The sequence below is a fragment of the Lissotriton helveticus genome, chromosome 2_1 (genome assembly GCF_964261635.1).
Source record: "Lissotriton helveticus chromosome 2_1, aLisHel1.1, whole genome shotgun sequence".
Lineage (NCBI taxonomy): Eukaryota > Metazoa > Chordata > Amphibia > Caudata > Salamandridae > Lissotriton > Lissotriton helveticus.
Window position 1 is genome coordinate 1,191,643,390 of NC_136059.1, and position 23,273 is coordinate 1,191,666,662.

General features: G+C 46.6%; 1 protein-coding gene across 1 annotated transcript in view; it reads left to right on the forward strand.

Annotated features, from left to right (window-relative positions):
- The window catches only part of UBE2D3 (ubiquitin conjugating enzyme E2 D3), a 184,859-nt gene that overhangs the window by 66,732 nt on the left and 94,854 nt on the right, over nucleotides 1–23,273 (forward strand). Inside the window, exons 2-3 of the mRNA XM_078676070.1 lie at nucleotides 5,144–5,207; nucleotides 5,301–5,332. Coding sequence (XP_078532196.1) covers nucleotides 5,144–5,207; nucleotides 5,301–5,332 — 96 coding nt within the window. The remainder of the gene's footprint in view (nucleotides 1–5,143; nucleotides 5,208–5,300; nucleotides 5,333–23,273) is intronic.

The following is a 23,273-nucleotide window of genomic DNA, read 5'->3' on the forward strand; positions in this document are numbered from 1 at the left end:
TGTATCGTTTTGTATGGCAAAAAAAAAGTAGTTCCCCATCTTTAAACATATATCTCTTATTCTACGAAGCAACTGCATGCGCTACAGACATCTTTCCATACCTTCCAGCCATACTTTAATAATGCTAGTGTGGATCGTAGGACATAGCTATATTTTCTGGTGCAAGAGGTATGCAGAACACAGACTTATTGACTTAGACCTAGGTTTACAAAATGTGGACATTAAATGGTTTTCACAGAGGATTGACGTGTCTCCAATTGTTGCCTTTAGTTAAAACCTTTTTGCATCTTCCACACCCTGACCTCATGATTGTGCATTGTGGTGGATATGACCTAGGCACATTGACTGGAGTAGGTTTGGAAATGCTTATGAAGGACTCCTTTGGACAACTGTTACTTTTCGCCTCAAACTTTCTTTGTATATTCCAATATATACCAAAGCCAAAAGTGGAAATGGTTGAATCAATTTTGTCCTTTGATTGAAAAATCTAGGAAGAAAGTCAACAAAGCTGTGTCTGCATACCTCGGAGACCATAGAATGGGGTCGATCTACTACAGCAACATACGTTTTGATGTCGCTGATATCTACAGAAGTGATGGAGTACACTTCACAGATCAGGGAAATCGAGTTTTTCTGAATAACTTGAAGCTGTGCATCCGCACTTATATGTAGCTCTTACTAATATACACATGGGCTCTTTTTAGAGCCACCATATAACTGACAACTTAGGCCGCTATTTTGGGGCAACGTAACGGCAACTCCCGGACCCTCACCAAAATGTATTCTCCACACAGCTGAGGCCCAGCGGCCAGACCATCTGACTTTGCAGCACAGAGCTCTCGCTTAGATCCCCGGCTCTAGCGACAGCCCCATGTGACTCTGGGCAATAGCTCACTTAATTTCCACTCAGACCGCCATCGCCTGCAGACCCGTACGAGTGAGTAGTTTGCACTTTAAAAATACCGTATTGATTCGAAACGGCACAATTTAACTTCACACTCCCTCTGTAGCACCCCCCAATCGCCTTACAGAAGTCACACTGTTTAAAACAAAAGTTCTGTCTAGTACGTATGCACACATGTTGACCCTTCTTGGACAGGTGTGCCGCAGCGGCTAGAAAACATGAGTTCAGAGCACAGAGGTCAAGATTTAATCCCTTGCTCCGGCAGCACCTCAGCTCACCACCATGTGACTCTGGGCAATAGCTCACTTAATAGCTCACATAATTTCCACTACGGCCTCGAGGGCCCTCAGACCCATACGGCTGAGTAGTTTGTGCTTTACAAATACCGTATTGATTTACATTCGCACTTCCTATAGAACACCACCTAAGCACCATATACAAATTGGAAAGGTGTGGCACAGCGCCCGAGCACATGACTACACAACATAAGACACACAGTTTGGGCTCACGGTCTCATCCCAGAGTCCAGCAGCAGCTCAGTTTAGCATCATAACACTGTAGGCAATACCTCACTTAATTTCCGTACCCCGCACTTTCATATCGGATGTGGTCAGTAGTTCAGCGGCTTTATCCCCGAGTTCGGCAGCAGCTCAGCTTACGCTCACAGCACCATCAGACCCGTAGGAGTGAGTAGTTTGCACTTTACAAATACCGAATTGATTTGATACGCGCAAATTTACCTTCGCACTCCCTGTATAACACTCCCTAAACACCATACACGACTTACAATGTTCAAAACAAAAGTTCCTCCGAGTAGGTATAGCTACATGCGGACACAACTTGGACAGATGTGGCACAGCGGCCAGAGCACATGAGTTCACAGCATATGACACACAGTTTGGCTTAGCAGCATGAGACTCTAGACAATACCTCACATATTTTCCGTACCCTAGGACTTTCAGACCAGTACGGGTCAGTACTTCGTCCGAGTAGGTATAAACACATGCAGATACTACTTCCACAGACGCTTTCATCCCAGAGTCCGGCACCATCTCAGCTTAGCAGCATGAGACGCTAGACAATACCTCATATTTTCGGTACCCCGGGACTTTCAGACCAGTACGGGTCAGTACTTGGTCCTAGTAGGTATAAACACATGCTGACACTACTTCCACAGCTGTAGTGCAGCGGCCAGGGCACATGACTTCACAGCATAAGACACACAGATTGGGCTCACGCTTTAATCCCAGAGTCCCGCAGCAGCTCACTTTAGCAGCATCAGACTGTACGCAATGCCTCACTAAATTTCTGTAGCCCAGCACTTTCACAAGGGTAGGGGTGAATACTTTGCTTCGCACCCACTCTATAGCACACCCTAAACACCCCAGAGGTTACAGTGCTCCTACCCTCCTCTTTCTTACTTTTTTCACCCTTTTTTTCCTCCTTACTTGCTTCAATGGAATCACAAAATGGCGGCCAACACGTCCTAGTTGCAACCGCTCGCAGCCAATGAGGAGCAAGCTTGTGCTCGTAACTCTTCCGCCAATCAGATGGCAGACTTCCCAAATATCGATATCTGTAAATTTCAATATTTCTTAAACTACTGAACGGATTTACACCAAATGAACAAAAGCGTGCTTTCTAGACCAAGAACCTTCTCCCTGCCAAATTTGGGGTAATTCCGTGCATCCGTTCAGACCTGTATCCTTGTCTAAAGTTTCCTATGGAAATTAACATGAAGAAAACACGTTTTGGGACCCCCCTTTTTTCTCGGGGGGCCCCCCTTGACGAATCACCCCCAAACTTTCAACATAGGAGCTGATATGAACAAATTTCATGAAGGTTCATCAAACGACGCCAAAGTTATAAGCAAAACAAAAATTGCTCTTCCTATGGAAACTTGGTCCTAACTAGAACTGGTGACTGCCAGTTGGTAAAAAAAAATATAGATAGATGGATAGATAGAGAGATATTGAAGACCCCTCTCCCAACATTTTTTTCACCTTTATTGCTCGGAAGGCAGCAGCCGGCAGAAACCGACCCTTTCAACGTTCATGAACACCATAAATGCCATACGCGTTTCGGAGAACTTTTCTTCCTCTGTGGCTTGGTGTGTATGGGGGAAAAAGATTTCGACCTTAATTTTTTCGCGTGATGCTGCAGTTCTTAGTCCCACCCCACTGGGCGTGTGCTTGCTAAGCACTCTGGTTGATGAAGGTTTTTAGCAAAGTAATCTTCCTTAGTGGATGCCGCTTACTGTCTCCTCCCGCTAATCTCATCCTGTTGGGTGGTTGTCGGGACCACTCCTGCTTGCTGCTTATCTCGTGCCTTTCCCAACAGGTACGTTGTTCCGCTAGCGTGCCCTCTCTTAACCGGGCACACCGATCTGCTTCAAGGCAGCGGGGTTGTCTTTGTGGCCAGAGCAGGCCACAACATAATCCAAATGAAAGCGCTATGCATTTTTTTTTGCAAACTAAAGCAATCTGAATATATTGACACACTGTGTTGTCTTAACAATAGTAATTTCCTTTTCAGGTACTCAAACTGATTCGTGGCACGGCGATGGGTACCTGCTTCACCCCAAGCTATTCTTGTTTGCATATGTGCTGGTGGGAGAAGCAGATACTCATCCACGACACTGAAAGGTGTGGGAAGAGCACGTCATCTGCTGGTTGCATTTCATAGATCACAAGACTGCAGGGAATTCAACCTTTCACGCGAGTAGGTTCCATCCGGTTGAGGCTAGCATTCCTTATGATGAACTTTTGAGACTGAAAAGGAACTGAAGTTGTATTGATGCTTGTAATGTGGGTAGGGAGGAGATGGTCGGTAGATTTAGACCGCATGGCTACTCTAATGAATCCCCAGCCACAGCAATAGTTGAGGTACTGGCTAAGAGTAGGGAATAATTACTCTTCACTAGTAGACACTAAAAGAAAGATAAACCAATGATCGGGTTAATAACCACCTTCCGCCAACAGGAAGGGAAACTTGGGTAGATAATTCAAAAGCATTGGCTCTTGATTAACTAGGACCCAGTCCTGGGACAAACTACTCCCAAATTCCTTCAGTTAACAAACAGAAGAACATTCTCTATTAGGTGTGCATTGGTGTGTAGTAGTCCGGAAGTGGGCAGACTGGGAACTTTATTACAGCAGGCCAGTGGCTTCAGTAGATGCCATAGGTACAAAGCCTGTGTCTATAGAGTCCAGATTCTGGCGTATGCGACCCTGCAAGATCAGGGGATCATATACTGCAAATTTCATCTTGCAGTTAGTTTTTGTCCTGCAAGTGTGGTATGTGATATGTAGGCAGTACCATTGTACAGGTCCAACGCAGGATTTTACAACCTCCGAGAGCAGTCAGAAATAAGGACTGGGTGTATCCCATTGCCACACATACCCATGATTTCCAGAACAATGACCCTGGACACATAAATTATGTGATTGATGCAATGTCGATCTGTGAGGGGTGGCAACCGGGAGAGATCATTGAGACTATTGGAGTGTAGATACATTGTCAACCTTGATACTAAATTTCTGAATGGGCTAAATGCTGAAGAGGAGTTCTCGTTTTCATAATATAGATGACGTAGTAAACCCCCCCCCCCCCCCCCCCCGATTTTAACTATATTGTTATACAGTCCACGGTCAATGCAATAACGGATGATAACATTTTGAGATACACTAATTTATGGGAAGAATAGTATTCGAATGTTATCATGGTATTAACTCTATTTATTCTGCCAACTAAGGCATTGTGCAATATAAATTGTCTACAGGGCCTGAATCGTGGCCTTCCAGGAATGACGGCACGTTATAAGATTAATAAGGGTAAAATAATGCTTAAATGACGGCAGAGTAATTGCATGTTTTAACTTAATTAATGAGCTTTAAAAATGTAGATAAGAAAGTACGTTGCTGTGCTTTGTGCAAGTTCTAAGTATTTATCCATTAATAATGCATGATAAATTTTAATGTTTTCAGAAATATTATTTACGATCCTGATGAATAGTGTATCCAAATACAGATTGCTGACAATAAATTATTGTCTAGTAATACTGCATTATGCGAATACGAAACTTTAATTTTCTGCAATGTTTTGAACATTATATAAACTATTTTGGTATGGAAATGATTAATTGCACTTTGTGTGCCTATAATTCCCTGAATCTAAAGATTCAACACTGTAGAAAGCCTCTTCACCTTTGTGAAATGAACCCTATTTTCTTTTGTTTAGGAACTCAATGATTTGGCTCGTGATCCTCCAGCACAGTGTTCTGCAGGTCCAGTTGGCGATGATAGTAAGTAAAGTAGTGTTCATGATTTTCTTCTCATTTTGTGGACTACTGAACATGACTCAAAATAACATTTGCCCCTTTTTTTCTGTTTTGTAGTGTTCCATTGGCAAGCAACAATCATGGGACCTGTAAGTAGTAGAATTTATCATTTTAAAAATGTTCGCCTAAATTGTCTTAGAAAATGCTTTCATTGTTATTAAAAATCAGAATTCACACAGGGTAGTCTTTAAACCAAATTCTGCTTTCTAAAGTGTTGAAGTTTAGGGAGAAGCACATATTAAACGGGACCAGCACCAGGTCCGTGAACCTGTGTGTGTACCAGGTTCATGGACCTGGTGTGTAGCTTAGGTAAGGGACCTAGCAAGCACATCTGGGGTGTCGGGTGCAAGTCAGGTCAGCTATGACGTCCATAGTTTTGCACACTTCTTTAGTAGATTTGGACAGGGCCATATCACATGATTGGGGTGTTTGCGGAGGAGTAAAATAAGTTTAGTAAAAATACTTAAACTGCATAAATTTAAGCCTGGGATTCTGCGACACCTACATAACCTTTGCGAATGCCGTAGCCCATTGTTTGTCGGAGAGCTCCAGGCCCTGTCCTCTTTACCATTTATTTTGTGCCTGGGTTGGCAGGGAAGGCTGCTCTAATGGTGCAGAGTACAGGGCAGTAACAGCTTTTCCACCCTGTGTGCGAGTTAACCAACATTTGCAGCATGTTGGGTACTAGGCGTAGAGTACTCTGAACCCCACGTTCAAAGGAGGTCAGCCGCTAAAGCATTATAGGCCCAGAAGAGACCCACTCAACCCATAGTTCCCTTGCAAGTCTGAAAGTGCTGAAGCCAATCTAGGTGTTCAAATCCCTACCCCCCCTTGCACACAAGCATCTAGCCACGGTCTGCATTTGTGTACCGAGGTACCTTCTATTTTAGGGTGAGCAACCACCATGGAGGTAACTGCAGGGCATATGGAAAACAGTGTCCATGCATTTGCACAAACGAGTGCGTTTGTCGTGGTCTCAAGTCTGCTGAGCCTCAGGTCAGTGAGCAGGATCCAACTACCAGCCTATGTTCGAGCCCCCCTGCAGTGCTTCTTCTAAGGCTTCCACTCCTTGTGAGGCGCGTCTCACAGCCAACATATCAATCATTGGAATTGGGCCACTGCATAATAGAAGTCCTAGTCCGAGGCCTCTGTGCCACGTCCATCAGGGGACTTTGTATTTTACTGAGCGCTACCCTGTTCCTACCATTACTCCAAATTAAATTGGATAGCGGACTGTGGAGCTCTGCAAAAAAAAGCCCCTCCCAGGACATCGGTAAGGTTGCAAACATATTAACCCCAGTAACGGCGACTTTTTGACCACTACCACATACTGCAAATGGACCAATGGCAAACCAATTCAAAATGAATCGGCTGGTGGAATGCTGGCAGAACCTTGCCCAAACTACTGTCAATCAGCTTATCTTCTGCATGATAGACATTAACACTAACGCAGATATTTGAAAGTATTTCATTTCAAATCTAATCTTGTACATAGTAAATTGTCTGGAGGCCGATAGCCGGGTGAACAGATAAGACTCATCTCAATTCTGAGGCCAGAGAACTCCCTAAACTAGTCTAATACTTTCATCAACTTATTAAACACCCCATAAATTTCCTAGGTATAAATAAGTTTATAGTCAGCACATCGTGCAACAATGTGTTCAGTATCATGTAAGGGAGTACCCCTCATTGGGCCTTAAGTGCAACAAGCATGCCAAAGTTTCTATTGGAAGAGCAAAAACAATTGGGGAAAATCCTGCCTAGTGAAATGCTCTGAAATCTCTGGGCCAGTTTTAACTCAAGTCAGAGGGTCTGCATAGAGCAATTTAGTCCAGCTAAGAACTGGTCACTAAGCCCATAGCTGCCAATGCTGCCATAAGAAAAGACCAACCGTGGTGTTGAATGCTTTTTATCAAGTGACACCGACAGATGCCCATCGTCTCACTCCCCAACCTCCCCTTTCAAAAAGAGAAGCCACCGAATGTTGTAAAATGTGCACCTCCACGGTATACACCAGCTGTGGGCCAGGTGAATCAATTTCTCAACCACTGGCAACAAACTGTCGTTATATAGATTATAAATTCCTGTGCAAGGCACTAGCAAAGGACGGTGCGCACACACTACTAGGGAATCTTGCCCCTGTTTCGGGAATACCACTATAAATGCTTCTCGCAAGGAGTCTCTGGGAGGCAGCCAGTGTGCCTAGCGGCATGATACATATTTAACCATTTCTGTATGGTATAGCACTATGTGCTACACCAGTGGTTCCCAAACTTTTGACTCCTGAGGACCCCCATTGAGTCACCACTGGAAGCCGGGGACCCCCAAGCAATTTGTATGAGTTAAATTTCAAATATTAAAACGGTAATTCGAAAAAAAATACACACGTGTGCACACAAAGCAAATACTCAAAGTACTTAGGGGCAGATTTACAATAAGTGACCATCCATGCATATCAGCAGGGATGCGCCACTTATTGTGCGCAATGCCTCCGCCACCATTGATGCGCCGCATTTCCAATGCTGCGCCTCATGGGGCAAAAAAGCACAGATGCATGACGCATCTGTGCCGTAAAGGTGGCGCATTGCTGGAGTTGCGTCGCAAGCGCGACACAGCTCCAGCAATGCTCTGGGGGGCCGAATCTTGTTAATGCTGCGTCAATCCTTACGCCTACTTCAAGCAGGCGCAGGGTTTTGACGCAGCATGGGCCCCAAAGTGACTGAATGAAATCTTGTAGATTTCACTCAGCCACTTTTAGGAGGCGTTCCTGCACCGGAACGCCTCCTTCTGGCGCAGGGCTTTACAATGTGGCGCATCTCTCAGATGCATCACATTGTAAATACCCTGCACAATGGCGCATCTTTTGCGTCGCCGCTGCATCACGAAAGTGACGCAACGGTGGCGTAAAAGAGGAGCAAGGGGCTTGTAAATCTGCCCTTAAGGATTTTGGGGCCAGATGTACGACCATTTCATTTAGCGCCTCGCAATTGGCGGCGCATTGCGAGTGGCAAATTGCGAGTCGCTAAATGAAATGTACAACAGTGTTTCGGATTCCCGATCGGGTCGCAAATTGCAAGGTTCATTAATATTAATGAGCCTCTCACAATTTGCGAGCCTATTGGGAATGCCAGCCCTCCTAGGTATGGTGCCTGCTGGGCTCTGCAGGCCACCATGGCTGGGACTGCTTTTAAATAAAGCAGTTAAAAAAAATGCAGCCCATTTACCATGCATTTAAAAAAAAAAAGAAAATGAAACGTTTTCGGTTTATTTTCTAAGGGCAGGCAGAGGTCCCTGGGACCACTGCCTGCCCTTAAAAAAAATAATTTTGCATGCATTTGCAAAGGGGAATGGGTCCCCTGGGGACTCCTTCCCATTTGCAAATGCATTACCATCTACTTGAAGTAAGTGGTAATCACAAGTGTTTTGCAACCGTTAAACATTTGTACATGGTTTTAAGACTCGCTATTTGGAAGGGAATGCCCCTTCCAAATAGCAAGTTGCAAAACCTATTTAGCGAGTCGCAAACAAATTGCGACTCGCGAAATAGGCAATGTACATGGCCCAATACGTTTTTGCATGGGAAAGTGGGTTCACGAACCCGTTCACGCATATAAAAATGGATCGTACATCTGGCCCTTAGTATTTTATATTGAAGTAATAGCCCCTCTGTCACATGTATTTCATTTGTTTGATAGCATCTCTCATACTATTGTAGGATGTCAGAGCACTTTACATCACACACATATAGAGACATTGAATCGTACATGTAAAACAGTGTGTATATAAAATGTTTAAAGAGTGCTTGGTCTGAAAAAGCACAAACTCAGGATTCAGAACATAACACAGTGGCTAGCACTGACTTTAACATTAAAGGTGTATTTCCACCCAAATAAATCTTTTTAGCAGCATCAGGATAATGAATAATTGGGAAAAAACAAAAGTTACTAACTGGTACCATGCAGTTTGCAAGCAGCTCTTTGATGATAGTTTATAGGTCCCTCTGCTACATTACGATTGTCACTTATGAAGTGCACAGTAACAAAAGAATCTCTGTGACAAAAGCAGTAACCACGAACCTGTGCACATAAAATGCATGTTACACGTTCTTTGCAGTAGGCACATTAACTCTCTGTGCTACATTAGTTAAGTCAAAGCTGCCACTAAACAAAGCTCTCCTCACGCTCCAGCAGGTTCATTAATCACTGGCTTTATCGTGACACTTTTATTGCTGCTGGAAAGCTGCTAATTATACAATAAACTTTGCTGTGCTTTTAAAACTGTTGCCTGCGGACCCCCTGGGAATGTGTCACGGACCCCTGGGGGTCCGCGGACCACAGTTTGGGAAACACTGTGCTACACAATTACCCCGAGAGCCCATCTGGGCCTCATGTTTTATTCCTAGCCATTTGGGGCATAACTGCCTGAATTCTTTCAGTCTGTAGTTCCTGGAATTGCAACAGGTATACTTTAAGAAAAGGGAATAGAGCACACATAAGCCCCTAATCAAGCTACTGGAGCGGAGTACAGTAAAAGAACAATCCACAAAGACTCTATTAATGCCTTCCTGATTGTTAAGTAGCAACCCTCCCTTCATTTTGATGGCACCTGTCAGTCCTAGGTATCTCCGATCTCAGCAGCCAGGCCAATATAAGTCACGGTTTAACTCTCTCCTTGTCGCTGGGCATACGCCTGTAGTTCATAAGCCCTCAACACTGCACATGTTTTGCATCCGATTTCTGCATTTCCCTAACCTGATTCTCCACCTCCTGTGATGTGCTCGCCAATTTTCCAAGTTGCTGTATCTTTTCTTTTCCCAGAATGCACCTATTCAATGCTAGTCTGGTGCTTCAAGTAGTGGCAACCCCTTTGAATATCTCCCATTTAGCATTTGCTTTAGGCAGAGTTTGTTTTTTGCAAAAATGCACTTGCTGTAGGTATCCATTTTCCCAGAATGGGGCACCCAGCAACGCCTCTGTGTAGCTTCTACATGGGTGTATTCGTACACACTCGAACTCCTGTGAGGACCAGGCAAAGGAGGAAAAGTATCAGACAGGGTGCACTCTAAATATTCAGTGTCTGCAATTTTAGGCCAGAGTGCAGTGCGTCAGTACAAAATAAATAGTCTAGACTTGTGTGGAGCTGATGCACCAGTGAGTATACCCTGGCCTCCTAGTGCATTAAACACCAAATATCATGCAGCTGACTCTTAGATGGCCAGTGCTGAAAATGTTGATGCCCTCACAACTTGTGTACCTGGCAGAGGGCAAGGCGACCTGTCCATGTGAGTATTGTGTACACAGTTAAAATGACTCCCCAAGGCTAGAGGCATTCTTGGAGCAAGTCTGGTTGAGAGAGTCCAGGAATATGGAGTAATTACTATTGGGAACATATACCTCAACCAGTTTAAGTAGATCCCCACCTAGTGTTCCCTCAACAACCACGCACCTGTCCTCCGCATCTATACATGTTGTGACTCACTGGAGGAACCCCATGTGCTCTCGTATGTCTACTCCCTCCACTGGCCAGACAGCTTCCGAAGTTTGGAGCCTATGAGGTGTCTCGTGCAGATATGCTGTATGCGTGGGGCTACCAGGTGACTGCTGATCTGAGCACGAGGCACACAGGCTGTAAGGCGCTGATTAAAGCAGAATCACTGCTGCATCCTTGTCGGACGAAGTAACGCGGCAATTAAATATTGCGGATTATTAAAGACATCAGCAAAACCAGCACAGAGGGTACAGAATAACAACCGGATTGCCCTCCTGAGCGCCCTCTTCGTAAGGATTTTTCCGACCTAATTTTCCGACAAGGCATAATTAATTTTGTTGCCATGACCAGTGTTTCCTATCCTTGCGGCAATCATCAATTAAAGTGGCCTGACACTAAGATGGCGGCTGAAGTGTACGGGAAGCGCTCTATCTTTCCTTGCGGAGTTGTGTTGTAAAGATCAGCAACACAAACCAATATTTTAAGTTAGACTGTGTCTGCTTACTGTAAGGAATGCATTTTGCACAAATCTGAGTTCACCAGCACAACGATTTTCTCCAGAGTGGAGCCAGGCCCTAAGATGGCGCCCATGATGTAGCTATCGGCAAATCAATCAGCAATATAGCCGTCTGTGGTTGCTGCGACGCGGAGCTTCATTTCAATGATTATCCTTGAATGTTGATGCATCCACACTAGAGGGGGATAGCTGTGATCCTGAACCCGCAGAAGCAAGTGTGCAAGTCTTGGGAAGCACCTCCTCTCACAATCAGACAAACTCACTCTGTGCCTGACCCCAAGATGGCCACCGTCCTCTACTTGGGGAGCTGTCACTGCTGGACGAGAAGCATGCTGACAGAACGCTTCAGATACACTGGTGACTACACAGGGTCGGGGGGAGTGGGGGGGGGCTCTCCCCCTCAAACTGAGCCTACTTACCTGCACATATGCCACGAAAGCACGCTTTTCTCCCCTGTTTGGCAAGGGATCCAGCATTCGTTCTCCGGTGCTACTGGGACCTCTCTGTGAGGGACCACATTTGCAAGGGAGACACACCCAGAAGAGGATTGGGAGTGGTCCCCCTACCATTGGGATCCTGCACAAATGCCCGACACTCACTACTACTGCTGGGAATGGGGTAGATCTGCAGACTTTGGAACTGTCCCTTCTACGTCCCCTCTCACCACTCTTGACCTGGGGGCGAGCTGGAGGATGAGGCGAATGGCGCCTCCCAATAACACCATGAACGGTGCTCTTGATGGAACTTTTGACTAGCACCCTGGGCGGAAACCATAACTGTCTGTACTTACTGCGGTGCCCGAGCAACCTTGGCCAATGCCCGGTGGAGCTGTCCTATGCAGCTATAGAGGAGTCTGGCTCTGGTTCACCCCTCGGCCGCCACCTACCCAGCCGGAAATCAGACATTGCTTTCCTCGTCTCCCCGTTGTATTTCTTTTTCCTCCCCCTGCCTCCTCCCTCTGTGATTCTTTGACTGTCTCCCCTTTTCCAGCCTGCTTTTTCTGTATCCCCTGAAGTACTTTCCCCCTTGTTGTTTTTTTCTATGTTATGCCATGCTTTAGTAACTCAGGTAACTATGTTATACTGTTTACCTTTCTATGTTATGCGACGCTCCAGCAACTGATGTAACTATGTAACAATGTTCTGAAACAATGTTCTACCTCATGTAAAGCGCTCTGATACCTCCGGGTCTAGCCAGCGCTATATAAAACTTTTCAAATAAATAAATGGATCCTGTGACGTTTCCTGGGTGTGGCCATGCTGCGTAGATTACAAGTCAATATATTGTAACTAGTGCCTGTGACAGTCATACGGGTATAGTGTGCCGACCTGTTGTCTGCATCCTCGCCACCCAGCTCTTTATCCCTTTCCCCCAAACTTCCCAGGATGTGGTTTCCTTGTACCCAAAGCAAGTGTGTTCCAGAAGAGAATAAACAAAAATACCAATCCCAATCACAGCAAAGAAGAGTACTTGTCTATTGCCATAATGAAGACCTGGGTTTAACCAGTTCATAATGTACAAATCAATTGACTATATTCCGTCTGTACGTTCAATCACGTTAGTAAGCAGTTGGGAGCGCTGGTGTCTTTGTTAACTGTAGAGTCTGTTTGTAACTTAAGTCCTGGGTGCAATGTCTTGAGACCCTTGTAATGTTTGAGAAATCATCAGGTGCTCTCTGCGTAAACGCAGAACCATATGACCACTCAGTGTCTGAGTTTACAGAGCCAGTAGCCCCCACCCCCTCCTCTGATTCCAAATGCTTGTCAGGTGCTAGAACCTCAGATGGATTTCTGTTGTGCTGGAGAACATTGGTAACTGCTAGTACCTTTTTAAGGCAGCCTGTTCAGCCATCAGCCAGCCAGCCAGCCACGCACGCATACCCCTGTTAATACTCCTTCCAGCCTGACTAATCTTTCTATATATGGAGGGTTCTAGGCCCTCCATATCTAGCAGGGTGCCTGCTCCCTTTGTCTGTAATCCGGCCCAAGCTTGGTCATGAGACTTGTACAAATGCGTAGTGTCATTCTCCACCATCCTCTGTTTTGCAATAAACTGAAGGGCATATTTCATGCCCATCGATTAGCTGTTTAACAGCTACAAAGTATGCATGCCGTCTTTGAACTTTCGAGACGTATTCAGGTTCGGCATTCATGATGCCGTTGTAGAGCCATGTTCCATCTGGTATGAAGTGCTGCAGCAGCAGATCTCTAGCCCCCTTAGTTAAATTGAGTGACCGTCTGACTGGAGGGGGTACACACCCCTGTACATGGTCACCCACTCAAACTGTGAGCTTGGGGACCCTGCCGATCAACACCATAGTCATCAACCACTCCTCCAGGAACAACTAAGTACTCTGAACTTTCTTGTAGCCCAATCAAGCGAATGTTGAGCCAGGAGCACCTTTCAATGTCCTTTGCTCTTCATCTACGGTCCTTAACCGCAGACTGCAGATGCTGCTGCTGGCACAGCACTTCCTTTAGCGAAGGGTGCATGGAGTTAGTTGATGATGAACTAACTGTTGACATATTCTACCAACTTTTTCTGCTATGCAGGATTACTTCAAATGAACTGTCTATTCATATTCATGGTCGTTTTAGCCTACAGTATTGTCTGGGCTATAACAAAAATGCGAATCACAAAAAATATATTAAAAGAGTTGGTGATTGAACTCTGTAAAAATGTTTGAAATGTGTAGCTGTAGATACAATTGCTTGGCATAATTCTGCCATCGAGTGTTGGACTCGTTAGTGTGCAAGTTGTATTTCTTCAAAGTGTTTTGAGTCACGAGGTGTAGTGACTCCTCCTCCTGCTTGCAGTGCGCATGGTCCTAGATTTCATTGTTCGATTGTTTAATTCCGCCGTCTTGTTCGTTGTGGACTTGTCTGCATTCTTTCAACAATGGTGTAACTCGGACAAAGACTTATTCACCACGGCTGAAAATGACAAATGCCCAAACTTCGCCTCCAGGCTCCAAAACCTGCAGTCCAAGGGCAATGCACTATGGATGAGTTGGTCAGGGATATTTGCTTTCACTTTTCCACCTTTACCGCTGCTTTAGTTTGTGATTCTTAAACTGCGGTAGATGTCTGACACTCCTAGTGGCTCCCACATGGGCCTGATAACCATTATTCACCACGCTACTGGAACTCTCAGTAGTCTCACACCAAGTACTACCCAACTGATAGGACCTGCTAACTCAAAACCAAGGAGCAGTAAGACCTCCAAACCCCAGATCTTTCAATCTGGCTCCAGATGTCTCCGAATTTGTATCTCCCGCAACAGTACATGGATATTATTAAAGAGGCAAGAAGGCCCACTACTAGGGGGCACTAGAGGGCGCACAACTGAATGGCTGCACTCGCGTGAGGCTCCTGAGGTCCGGAACAATTATCCTGAATTTATCCTACTGACAACTTGGGGCATACGTCCGAAATTCCAGGGGGCTGTACCCAGCTGCCTGACGGACACTCGGTCCAACTTTAGTGCGGAACGGATGCGGCGGGAGCAGGTAGGATCTGATTGAAACCTGGCCGACTGCAGAGGGGAAGGCTGTCGGAAGTGCTTGGCGGAAGAAATGGATGCGACAGCCCGTGGCGTGAAGGGCGGACGTTAGGCCCAGTGGCTGTATGGGAAGTGCGGAGACGCCTGAGAAATTGTGAGGTGCTGCGGACTGTTTGGCAGGTACTGGAGCGAGCCGGCGCGCTAAGTGCAGCGCACATAGAGGACAACCATCGCGAGTGGAATAGTGAGCCTTGGCATTGGCTGACGACCCAGCTGCCCGGAGGGGAGACTGCAGCGCTGAGGGCAGTCGCGGCTGCCACTACGTGGAGGATTACAAGGAGGTGGGGTGCGGGGGGACGGGGGCACATCCTCGGGTGCGTCGGGGGGCATTTAGGATTGCAGATTTGCCCGCAACGGAGGGGAGGAGGAGAGGCCGCATTGGAAGGCAGCAGCAGCCTCCTAACTTTGCCTGAATTGATATGGTTCTCCGGTACACAGAACTGTTGCTGCAGTACATGTCATTACGGGCCCAGGCCTTCCGCCTGACTGGAACTGCATCCAGGGCCTAGCTGGGTGAGGGTAGGCGGCGGGGAGCACCAAGGCGTGGCCATGCACGAATCGCCCTGGGTCTGTGTGCATGGTGCCCAGCGCTGGGATCCGAGGAACCCTCACTGAGAGGTGAGTGAAGCAAGACTGGACTGCCATTGCGCCACGATTGGCAAGAGGCATTGCTGCTGCCTGGGGATAGCCATTACGAACTTTGCTGTTGTCGGGGGGCTTCCCCCACTCTCCCGTGCCGATCGCCTCGGTGAACGACGTTTGAGGCAGAACCCCACGCGCGACCCACGCTGGGTGCTGGAGGACACAGACATTTCTCCTCTGAGGGCACTGCTGAGGTGCCGCTACGCCCCCGGTATTGCCCTTTAGAACACCATTGCAGGGCGCAGACCAGTCGCCTACCGGTGCAGAGGGCTGAAAGAGGTGCCAGGGTAACACCCCTATAAGCCAGGCATAGCATAACTTGGTGGCGAGGTGTATGTGCCTCATTCCCCAGAACAAGTGGGTGGTAGTGGTGACCCGGAGGACCACTTGCTGTGTGACAGAGCTCGTCGAAGGCCCCACGCAGGGTGGTGAAACGCAGTGAGTGAAGGAAACACAAAACCAAAGCAGAAGCATAAAACAACGATACAGAGATGCCGCGCGGGCCTCTCTAAACCCCCCCCCCCCCCCGTTTCACAGGAAGTGCAGCGCCCGAGGATACGATGGGGAAGGCAGACGGCAGACAACCAAAACTCACCTTTGAGAATGCTAAATCAGTGCTCCAGAAGCAAGCAGCCGAAAGCGGGAGCTATGGAGGAAGCACAAGCTACTGGATCGCAATGTGCAGACATGGAACACATATTGCAAGAAATGCGCCAGGGGTTCGCGACTGTTGTAGACAAGGTGGACCGCATGTCGTCAAGAATGGATGCAATTGCGCACAAGTTGGATGCGCATGAAGAAAGTATAGTGGAAGTAGAAAGGCGTATCTCGGACAATGATGATGTTACGGCTGGGCACTCGACTCAACTGGCTCGAATGGATAACATCCTGAGGACTATAGCAGCCAAAAACGAGGACTTGGGAGCGCGCAGCCGGCGCAATAATATACGCGTGGTGGGGATTCCAGAATCCACAAACACTGGCAAAATGGAAGAATATGTACAGAAGCTGTTGCTTTCCACAGTGGTCACCCCCATGGTGCAAGAAGAACGCAGAAAGTTCATAGACGTCAGGAAAAAACTTCGAGAGGCACAGATCGACTATGCCCTGCTATATCCAGCTCGTCTGCGAGTGACGCATCAGGGCAAACAGAAATTTTTCACTAACCCCGCTCAAGTGGATGAATACGTACGCTCAATGAAACGGCAAAATCGAGATCGCGAGAGCCACAGTGGGTCGAAGAGATAGTCTCCGGCCAGAGAAGGACGCCCGCACTGAGTACACGAAGTGAGTGTCGAAACACCGGTGGCAAGTATGAGAATAACGAAGTCTAAAGACACTAACGTAAGTTCCGATGTGCACCAGTTAGTTGATATTGGACTCCGGACCGCCTCTCCCGTAGTGGGGGTCCCTTGGTGTTACATCGCAGAGGGCCTTAACGGGAGAGGAGAACTTGTGAGGCCCTCTAGAGTAGGCCCCTGGAGGGTATAACCCACTAATGTTTGGCAGCTATCCAGCTGTTGTGGAACCAGACTTTGCATGTTCATTTTGGATGAGGTGGGGGGGAGGGGTGATGGGTGCTGGCAAGATTTGGTTGCTTCAGGGGGAGGGGGAGAGGTTGGTGGGGGGAGGATCGCAGGGGGAGGATCGCAGGGGTGTTTGGGAGTTTATAGTTTTCAAATTGTGAGGTCCAACATATGGAAGTCCAGAGGTACAAGAGGGTTCAGGAGAACTATGGTATTGTGAAATTGACAGGTGGGAGGCTGGCCGGGTGGAGGGCCCGACCCTATTTCCTATTGATTGAGATGTGGATTGGTAGACGTGATGTCTGGGGCGCTTAGCACTGACCTTAATTTACTAACTTGGAACGTGAGAGGCTTGGGTGATTTCCCCCCCCCCCCCCCCGTAAGAAGAGGCTGGTCTTGTCTTATTTGGATCGCCACCATGTACACATAGCTCTGCTACAGGAGACTCACTGCCAACGTAATAGGCTAAGTACTTTTGGAAGTAAATGGACCGAGACTAGGCTCTTTTCGTCCTATTCGGGCTATGCATGTGGGACTGCCATACTGGTTGAGAGGCAGGTGCCATTCCAAATGGCAGGCTCCTTATGCGATGAGGATGGGAGATATTGTATGGCGTGGGGTAGACTGGGGACACAATCTGTCCTTCTAGTATGTTGTTATAGTCCAAATGTGGATGACCCCAGGTTTTTTGAAGGCCTATGGGCCAAGATTTTTGAAATAGAAGCCACACACATAGTTTAGGGAGGTGATTTCAATGTCACGTACAATCCAGGTGCAGATAGATCCCACTCTGCTCTGCACCATTACACTAGAGCACAGGATGTGGTCAGAGACATCAAGGAGGCTTACTGTTTGATAGACGCTTGGAGGCACAGACACCCACAGGACCGGGAAGGTACGCACTTTACAGCGCAGGCACACTCATGGGCCAGACTGGACTATTTTTTGGTGTCGAGGGGACTTGCACCTGCAATAACAGACACAAGGAATCTTGCTAGAACATACTCTGACCATGCACCGGTATTATTGGCGCTCTCCTCCTCGGATTTTAATGTACCGCGGAGCCCGTGGAGGCTGAATCCCTCCATTCTGTTAGACACGGTCTTTCAAGAAGAACTGAGAGAGGAAATACTTGACTTTTTTACACGAAACAATGACTCCATGAAGAGCGTAGAGATGATCTGGGAGGCCTTTAAAGTAACGATACGGGGATATTGTATAGGGAAAGGTGCGGGAGTACTTAAGGATATTCAGGCCCCGATCAGGGCTCTTGATAGGGATCTTAAAAGGCTGGAGGCGGAACTTGCGGACGCCCCCACCTCAGAAGCACAAATAGCCTTTCGGGAAAAACTGTCCCTGTACATGGAAGAAGCGCAGAGGAAGGCGAAATTCAAAAGCAAGTACTGGGTGGCCAGAAATTATGGAGAGGACGACAGGCCTGGAAGAATACTGGCGCAAAAGGTGAAAAAGCCACGATGACCCAACGCTGTCACGGAAGTACAAGACTCGATAGGCATCACTCACCGGGATACACACAATATACTTAGAACGTTCTTGGAACATTACAGCACATTGTATACCACAACGGGCACCACGGCTGAGCAGCTGGACAATTTCCTTGGGGATATGGCACTGGGGTGGCTGAGCGACACACAGAGGACTTTCTTGTGTGCACCCTTTGAGCTAGATGAGGTGCGGGACGCCATTCTGAGCATGCAGTTTGGCAAAGCCACAGGCAACATTGGCATTCCGGTGGAATTTTATAAAACGTATATAGACCTCATGGCTCCGGTACTTCGGGAAGTCTATGAAGACGCATTAGAGGTGGGGCTATTGCCGCGGTCGATGAGGGAGGTGCTGATATTGTCTTTGCCAAAGCCTGGTAAGCCCCTTGACCTTTGTGACTCCTATAGGCCACTTTCGATGCTCAACTGAGACGTGAAAAATTTAGCTAAGGTGATAGCAACAAGATAGTCTGCTGATGGAACATTTGATCCTGCCAGACCAGTCGGGGTTTGTGCCTGGCAGGGCAACCTCTCATAACTTAAGAACGCTATTTGCGATCCTGCACACCACCTCCCCTGATCTCCCCATGGCTGCTATATTTTTGGATGCTACTAAGGCATTTGATTAGCTGGAATGGGGATACCTATTCGGGGTGATGAAGGCTTCCCACCGTTGTTTTTAGCTTGGATTGAACTACTCTATACCTAACGAATGTTTTGATTAATGGACACACGTCCCAAGAGTTTGAGAACGAGGGGAACGAGGCAGGGGTGCCCTCTTTCGCCACTACTATTTGCGCTGGCAGTGGAACCTCTTGCGGCAAAATTGAGGCAGAGTCACAATGATAAGGCATTGCGGTGCTTTCAGCACCAGATACTTATCTCGCTGTATGCGGACGACATTACCTTATATATCCGTGACCCACAACAGAATTTGAACCCTGTACTGCGGGAATTCATTGTTTTTGGGAGAATGTCCGGTGTGCAGATCAATTGTACCAAATCTAGCTTCTTTCCACTCACAGCGGCGGTGGAGCGATTTGAAATGGATTACCCCTTAGAATGGTGTACAGATGAGCTCAAATATTTTGGAGTCAAGGTTACAAGGGATAGGGAGGAATTGATGAGGGCAAATTATGGGACTATTATGTCCAGGATCGGAGATTGTGTGACGAGATGGGTGGCGCTTCCCCTGTCTATGGCAGGACGTGCTTCCTTAATTAAAATGGTGATACTCCTGCATGTGCTATATTTATTTCTGAATATTCCCTACTACCCGGGTTCCTATTTCTTTAAAACCCTGAAATCTGAATTAATACAACTAGTATGGGGAGGTAAACCGCCTCTGCTACAATGGTAAGTGTTAACTAGACCTTATTCCCAAGGGGGATTCGGGATACCGGATTTAGAGTTATACTTTATAGCGGCGCAGGCACACTTTGTGTGGTTTTGGATTAAACAACCTCGCTATATGCCACAAGTAGCGGCGGAACATTGGCTGGCCCACCCTGTCCCGCTAGATGGGGCAATATATAGCAAGATCGGTCAAAGAGAGCGGCAACCGAACGCACTTTGTTTCACTTAAGGTGTGGCACAAGATCAAGGAGATGTTGGAAGTGCCATTGGCATATACACCACTGATGCCCCTCACTTATCACCCGGACATCCCATTGCTGCAAGAGGAAGTGTTTAGGAAATTCAGGGGCAAATATGGTTTGGTTACTTGGGGGGGGGGGGGGGAGAATATGTACCATGAGAGTGAGTTCCGTGCTCTAGCACGTGTCCGGAAGAGATGCAGACGCCGTTGGATGTGTTTCTATATATTAGACTAAGGCAGGGGATAAAAGCAATCACCCTCATGTTTCTGGGCGTACCAGTACGGCTGAACCTGTTGCATTCAATGCTGGAAAGGCCCAAACCCATGCGCCTAGTTTGCAACACTGTGCATGCTCAAAAAGAGAGACCTGCAGCTCCGGCGCTGGTGAAATGGAACGCAGAATTTGGGCGACAGCTGACCGATTCACAGTGGGAGACCTGCTGCCGTCACACAGAGGGTTTCAGCGAGCAGCAGACTCCGCATCATACACTATAAGTTCCTCCATAGATTATATTATACACCTGCTAAGATGCACAGATTTAAACTGAGGGAGGACGGTAGATGTGACAGATGTCGCGCCCCTCGGGCGGATTTTTTGCACCTGGCATGGGACTGTCCGAGCATTCGGGAATATTGAAATAAGGTTTTTGAGGCGTTACAGCAAATGGTAGATGAGACACTGGAACCGGACCCTTTACTGGCACTGTTGGGGTTTGTTACTCTGGTAAAGGCAGAACACAGGTGGTTTGTGGCTATGGCACTTCTCATGGCAAAGCGAAGGGTGGCCTGCAGATTGGGGAGGGGCCGGGCGCCCAAATTTAAGACATGGATGGATGATTTAATTACCTGTCAAAGGCTAGCCACATATGCGCAATTACTACCGGTGGCTTCTAGGCCGAATGACGTCTGCCCCCCCCCATGCTATCTAATCGCTAGAGCGACTGCTGAATTAGGTAACGGAGATTCGGTTGCCACAGATATGGGGTCATGAGGATTTGACATTGCATGCAGATGGAGGGAAGGGGGTGTAGGCTGTAGATCTACAGACTTAGCAGCCACCTGGTTCATTGCAACAGACATGTTATTGTTCGGGTTTGGTGATGTGGAAGGGGTACATACCCACTCTTAGATGGCCTCGATCGTTCACATTCCATGAGAATATGTGTACTTCAGACGATGTGAAAATAGGCGTGGGGAGGGGGTAAAGCCCATACGCGGTTAACCCACTGATGTGATATCGTTGCTGAACAGCACACGTACCATGTTCGTATTATATTGTGTTGGACATTTGGACCAAAAAGATATTGTATTGTGAGATATATGTAGAAGGCGATTGTATGTTTGAAAATTGAAATAAAAAGGGAAAAAAAAGGCCAACTACTAAAGCATGCTATGCGGCAAAGTGGAAACTATTTGTTCACTATTGCCATTCAAAGGATATTAACCCATGAACAGCAAAGCCTCATGGCAATATCTGTTACCTTCTCCATTTACAAATTTCCGGGTTCGCCGTCAGTTCCATAAGACTACACCTAGGGGCGGTTGCTGTATTTCTCCAAAACCGAGAACAAACACATCTTCAGGATTCTTGTCATTAAAGCTATGCTAGAGGGTCTCAAAAGTTATCCCGCCTAGAGTTCCTCCAACACCAGTGTGGAACCTCACTGTTCTGTTAACAAGGTTAACAGGTCCCCCATTTGAACCTTTACACTCATGCCCCCTCCAGTTCCTTTCCTGGAAAGTTACATTTCTCATTGCAATCACTTCACTCAGACCTGTCCGTGAGCTTCAGGCGTTGACTCTAGAAGAACCATTCTTTCAACTTAATAGAGATAAAGTGGTACTGCTAACAACCCTAAATTTCTTCCAGGAGTGGTCTCTCAGTTCCAATTAATTTGAGTTGCCAGTATTCTTTCTACTGCCTGATTCTGTTGCGGAAAGAGCTTTACACAACCTGATGTAAGGAGAACTCTTGTGTATTCTATTGACCGAACGCCATCATTCAGAAAGACCTAACATTTTTTTGCATTCTTCTAACCGCACAAAGAGGGGACCATGTCTAAAGCAAGTATTTTACATTGCATTGTAAAATGTATCCAAACTTGACACCAAAGCTAAACGAAAGCTACCTATCCCTCCAAATGCTTGCTCTACTAGAAAGAAGGGAGCTTCCATAACTTTTCAGGCAGTATCCCCATGGCTGACATGTGTAAAGCAGCTGTATGGATTACACCACACACATTTGAAAAACGTTACCGTGTAGATGTTATCGCCCGTCAACAAGCCAATGTGAGCCAAGCAGTTTTTGGAACATTATTCCAACAAACGCAACTCACAACGGTTTGCCTCCGCTTTGGGAAGAAAACTGCTTTAAAGTCTGTGAAGCATTGGTATCTACAGCCACATATGCCATAAAACGGAAAATATGACTTGCCCAGTAAGCATCTATTTGTGGCATGTAGTGCTGTTGATTCATATGCGCCGACCCTCCTGTAGTGAAGTTCCTATATTCCCAATAGGCTCTGCGCATTGGAATAATATCTTCAGTAGTGTAGACGTAGGACTGAGGTTAACTAGGTCTCTACTGACGATATTAGACTTAAGTTTTTGCCAGCTAGCTCAGAGTTCACTAGAAACTTTCTTGAATAAGCAAGGAGGAGTTTAACCTCCCTGGATAGACAAGAAGGGATTTAGTTTCTGACAACCATAAAACATGACAACTTTGCTCTCCCTGAATAAGAGTGTATCTCTAGAGTCGTGTGAAAACAAAAGACAGCTATTTTACTCAGTCAATATGTGCGTACTTAGTTTCACCAGATTTGCAGAGAAAAAGAGAGACGGGCGTTTTTCAATATTTATTGAGCAGTCTCTTTCCTCATACAAAAGAAATGAATTGCTACAATTGCAATACTTATAGTTAAGTAAAGTGCATACAGTAAAAGCAGGATTATGAAATAATACTGTAAAAGCATTGATATGGTTTCTTAGCCATATGATACTTTAAAATGGATAAAATAGATACATACATATATACATTGACTAATCGTACTCAACTGGTGCTTCTAATTACGCCTACCCCGGTGTACCTGACCGAAGCCTAATACGTGGGAAGGAGTAAGTAAGTAGCAGTTTAAGTTAAGTTTGTTTTGCCAAGAATCTGACTCAAGAATTCTCTGTAAGGGTTTAGTCAGTTCA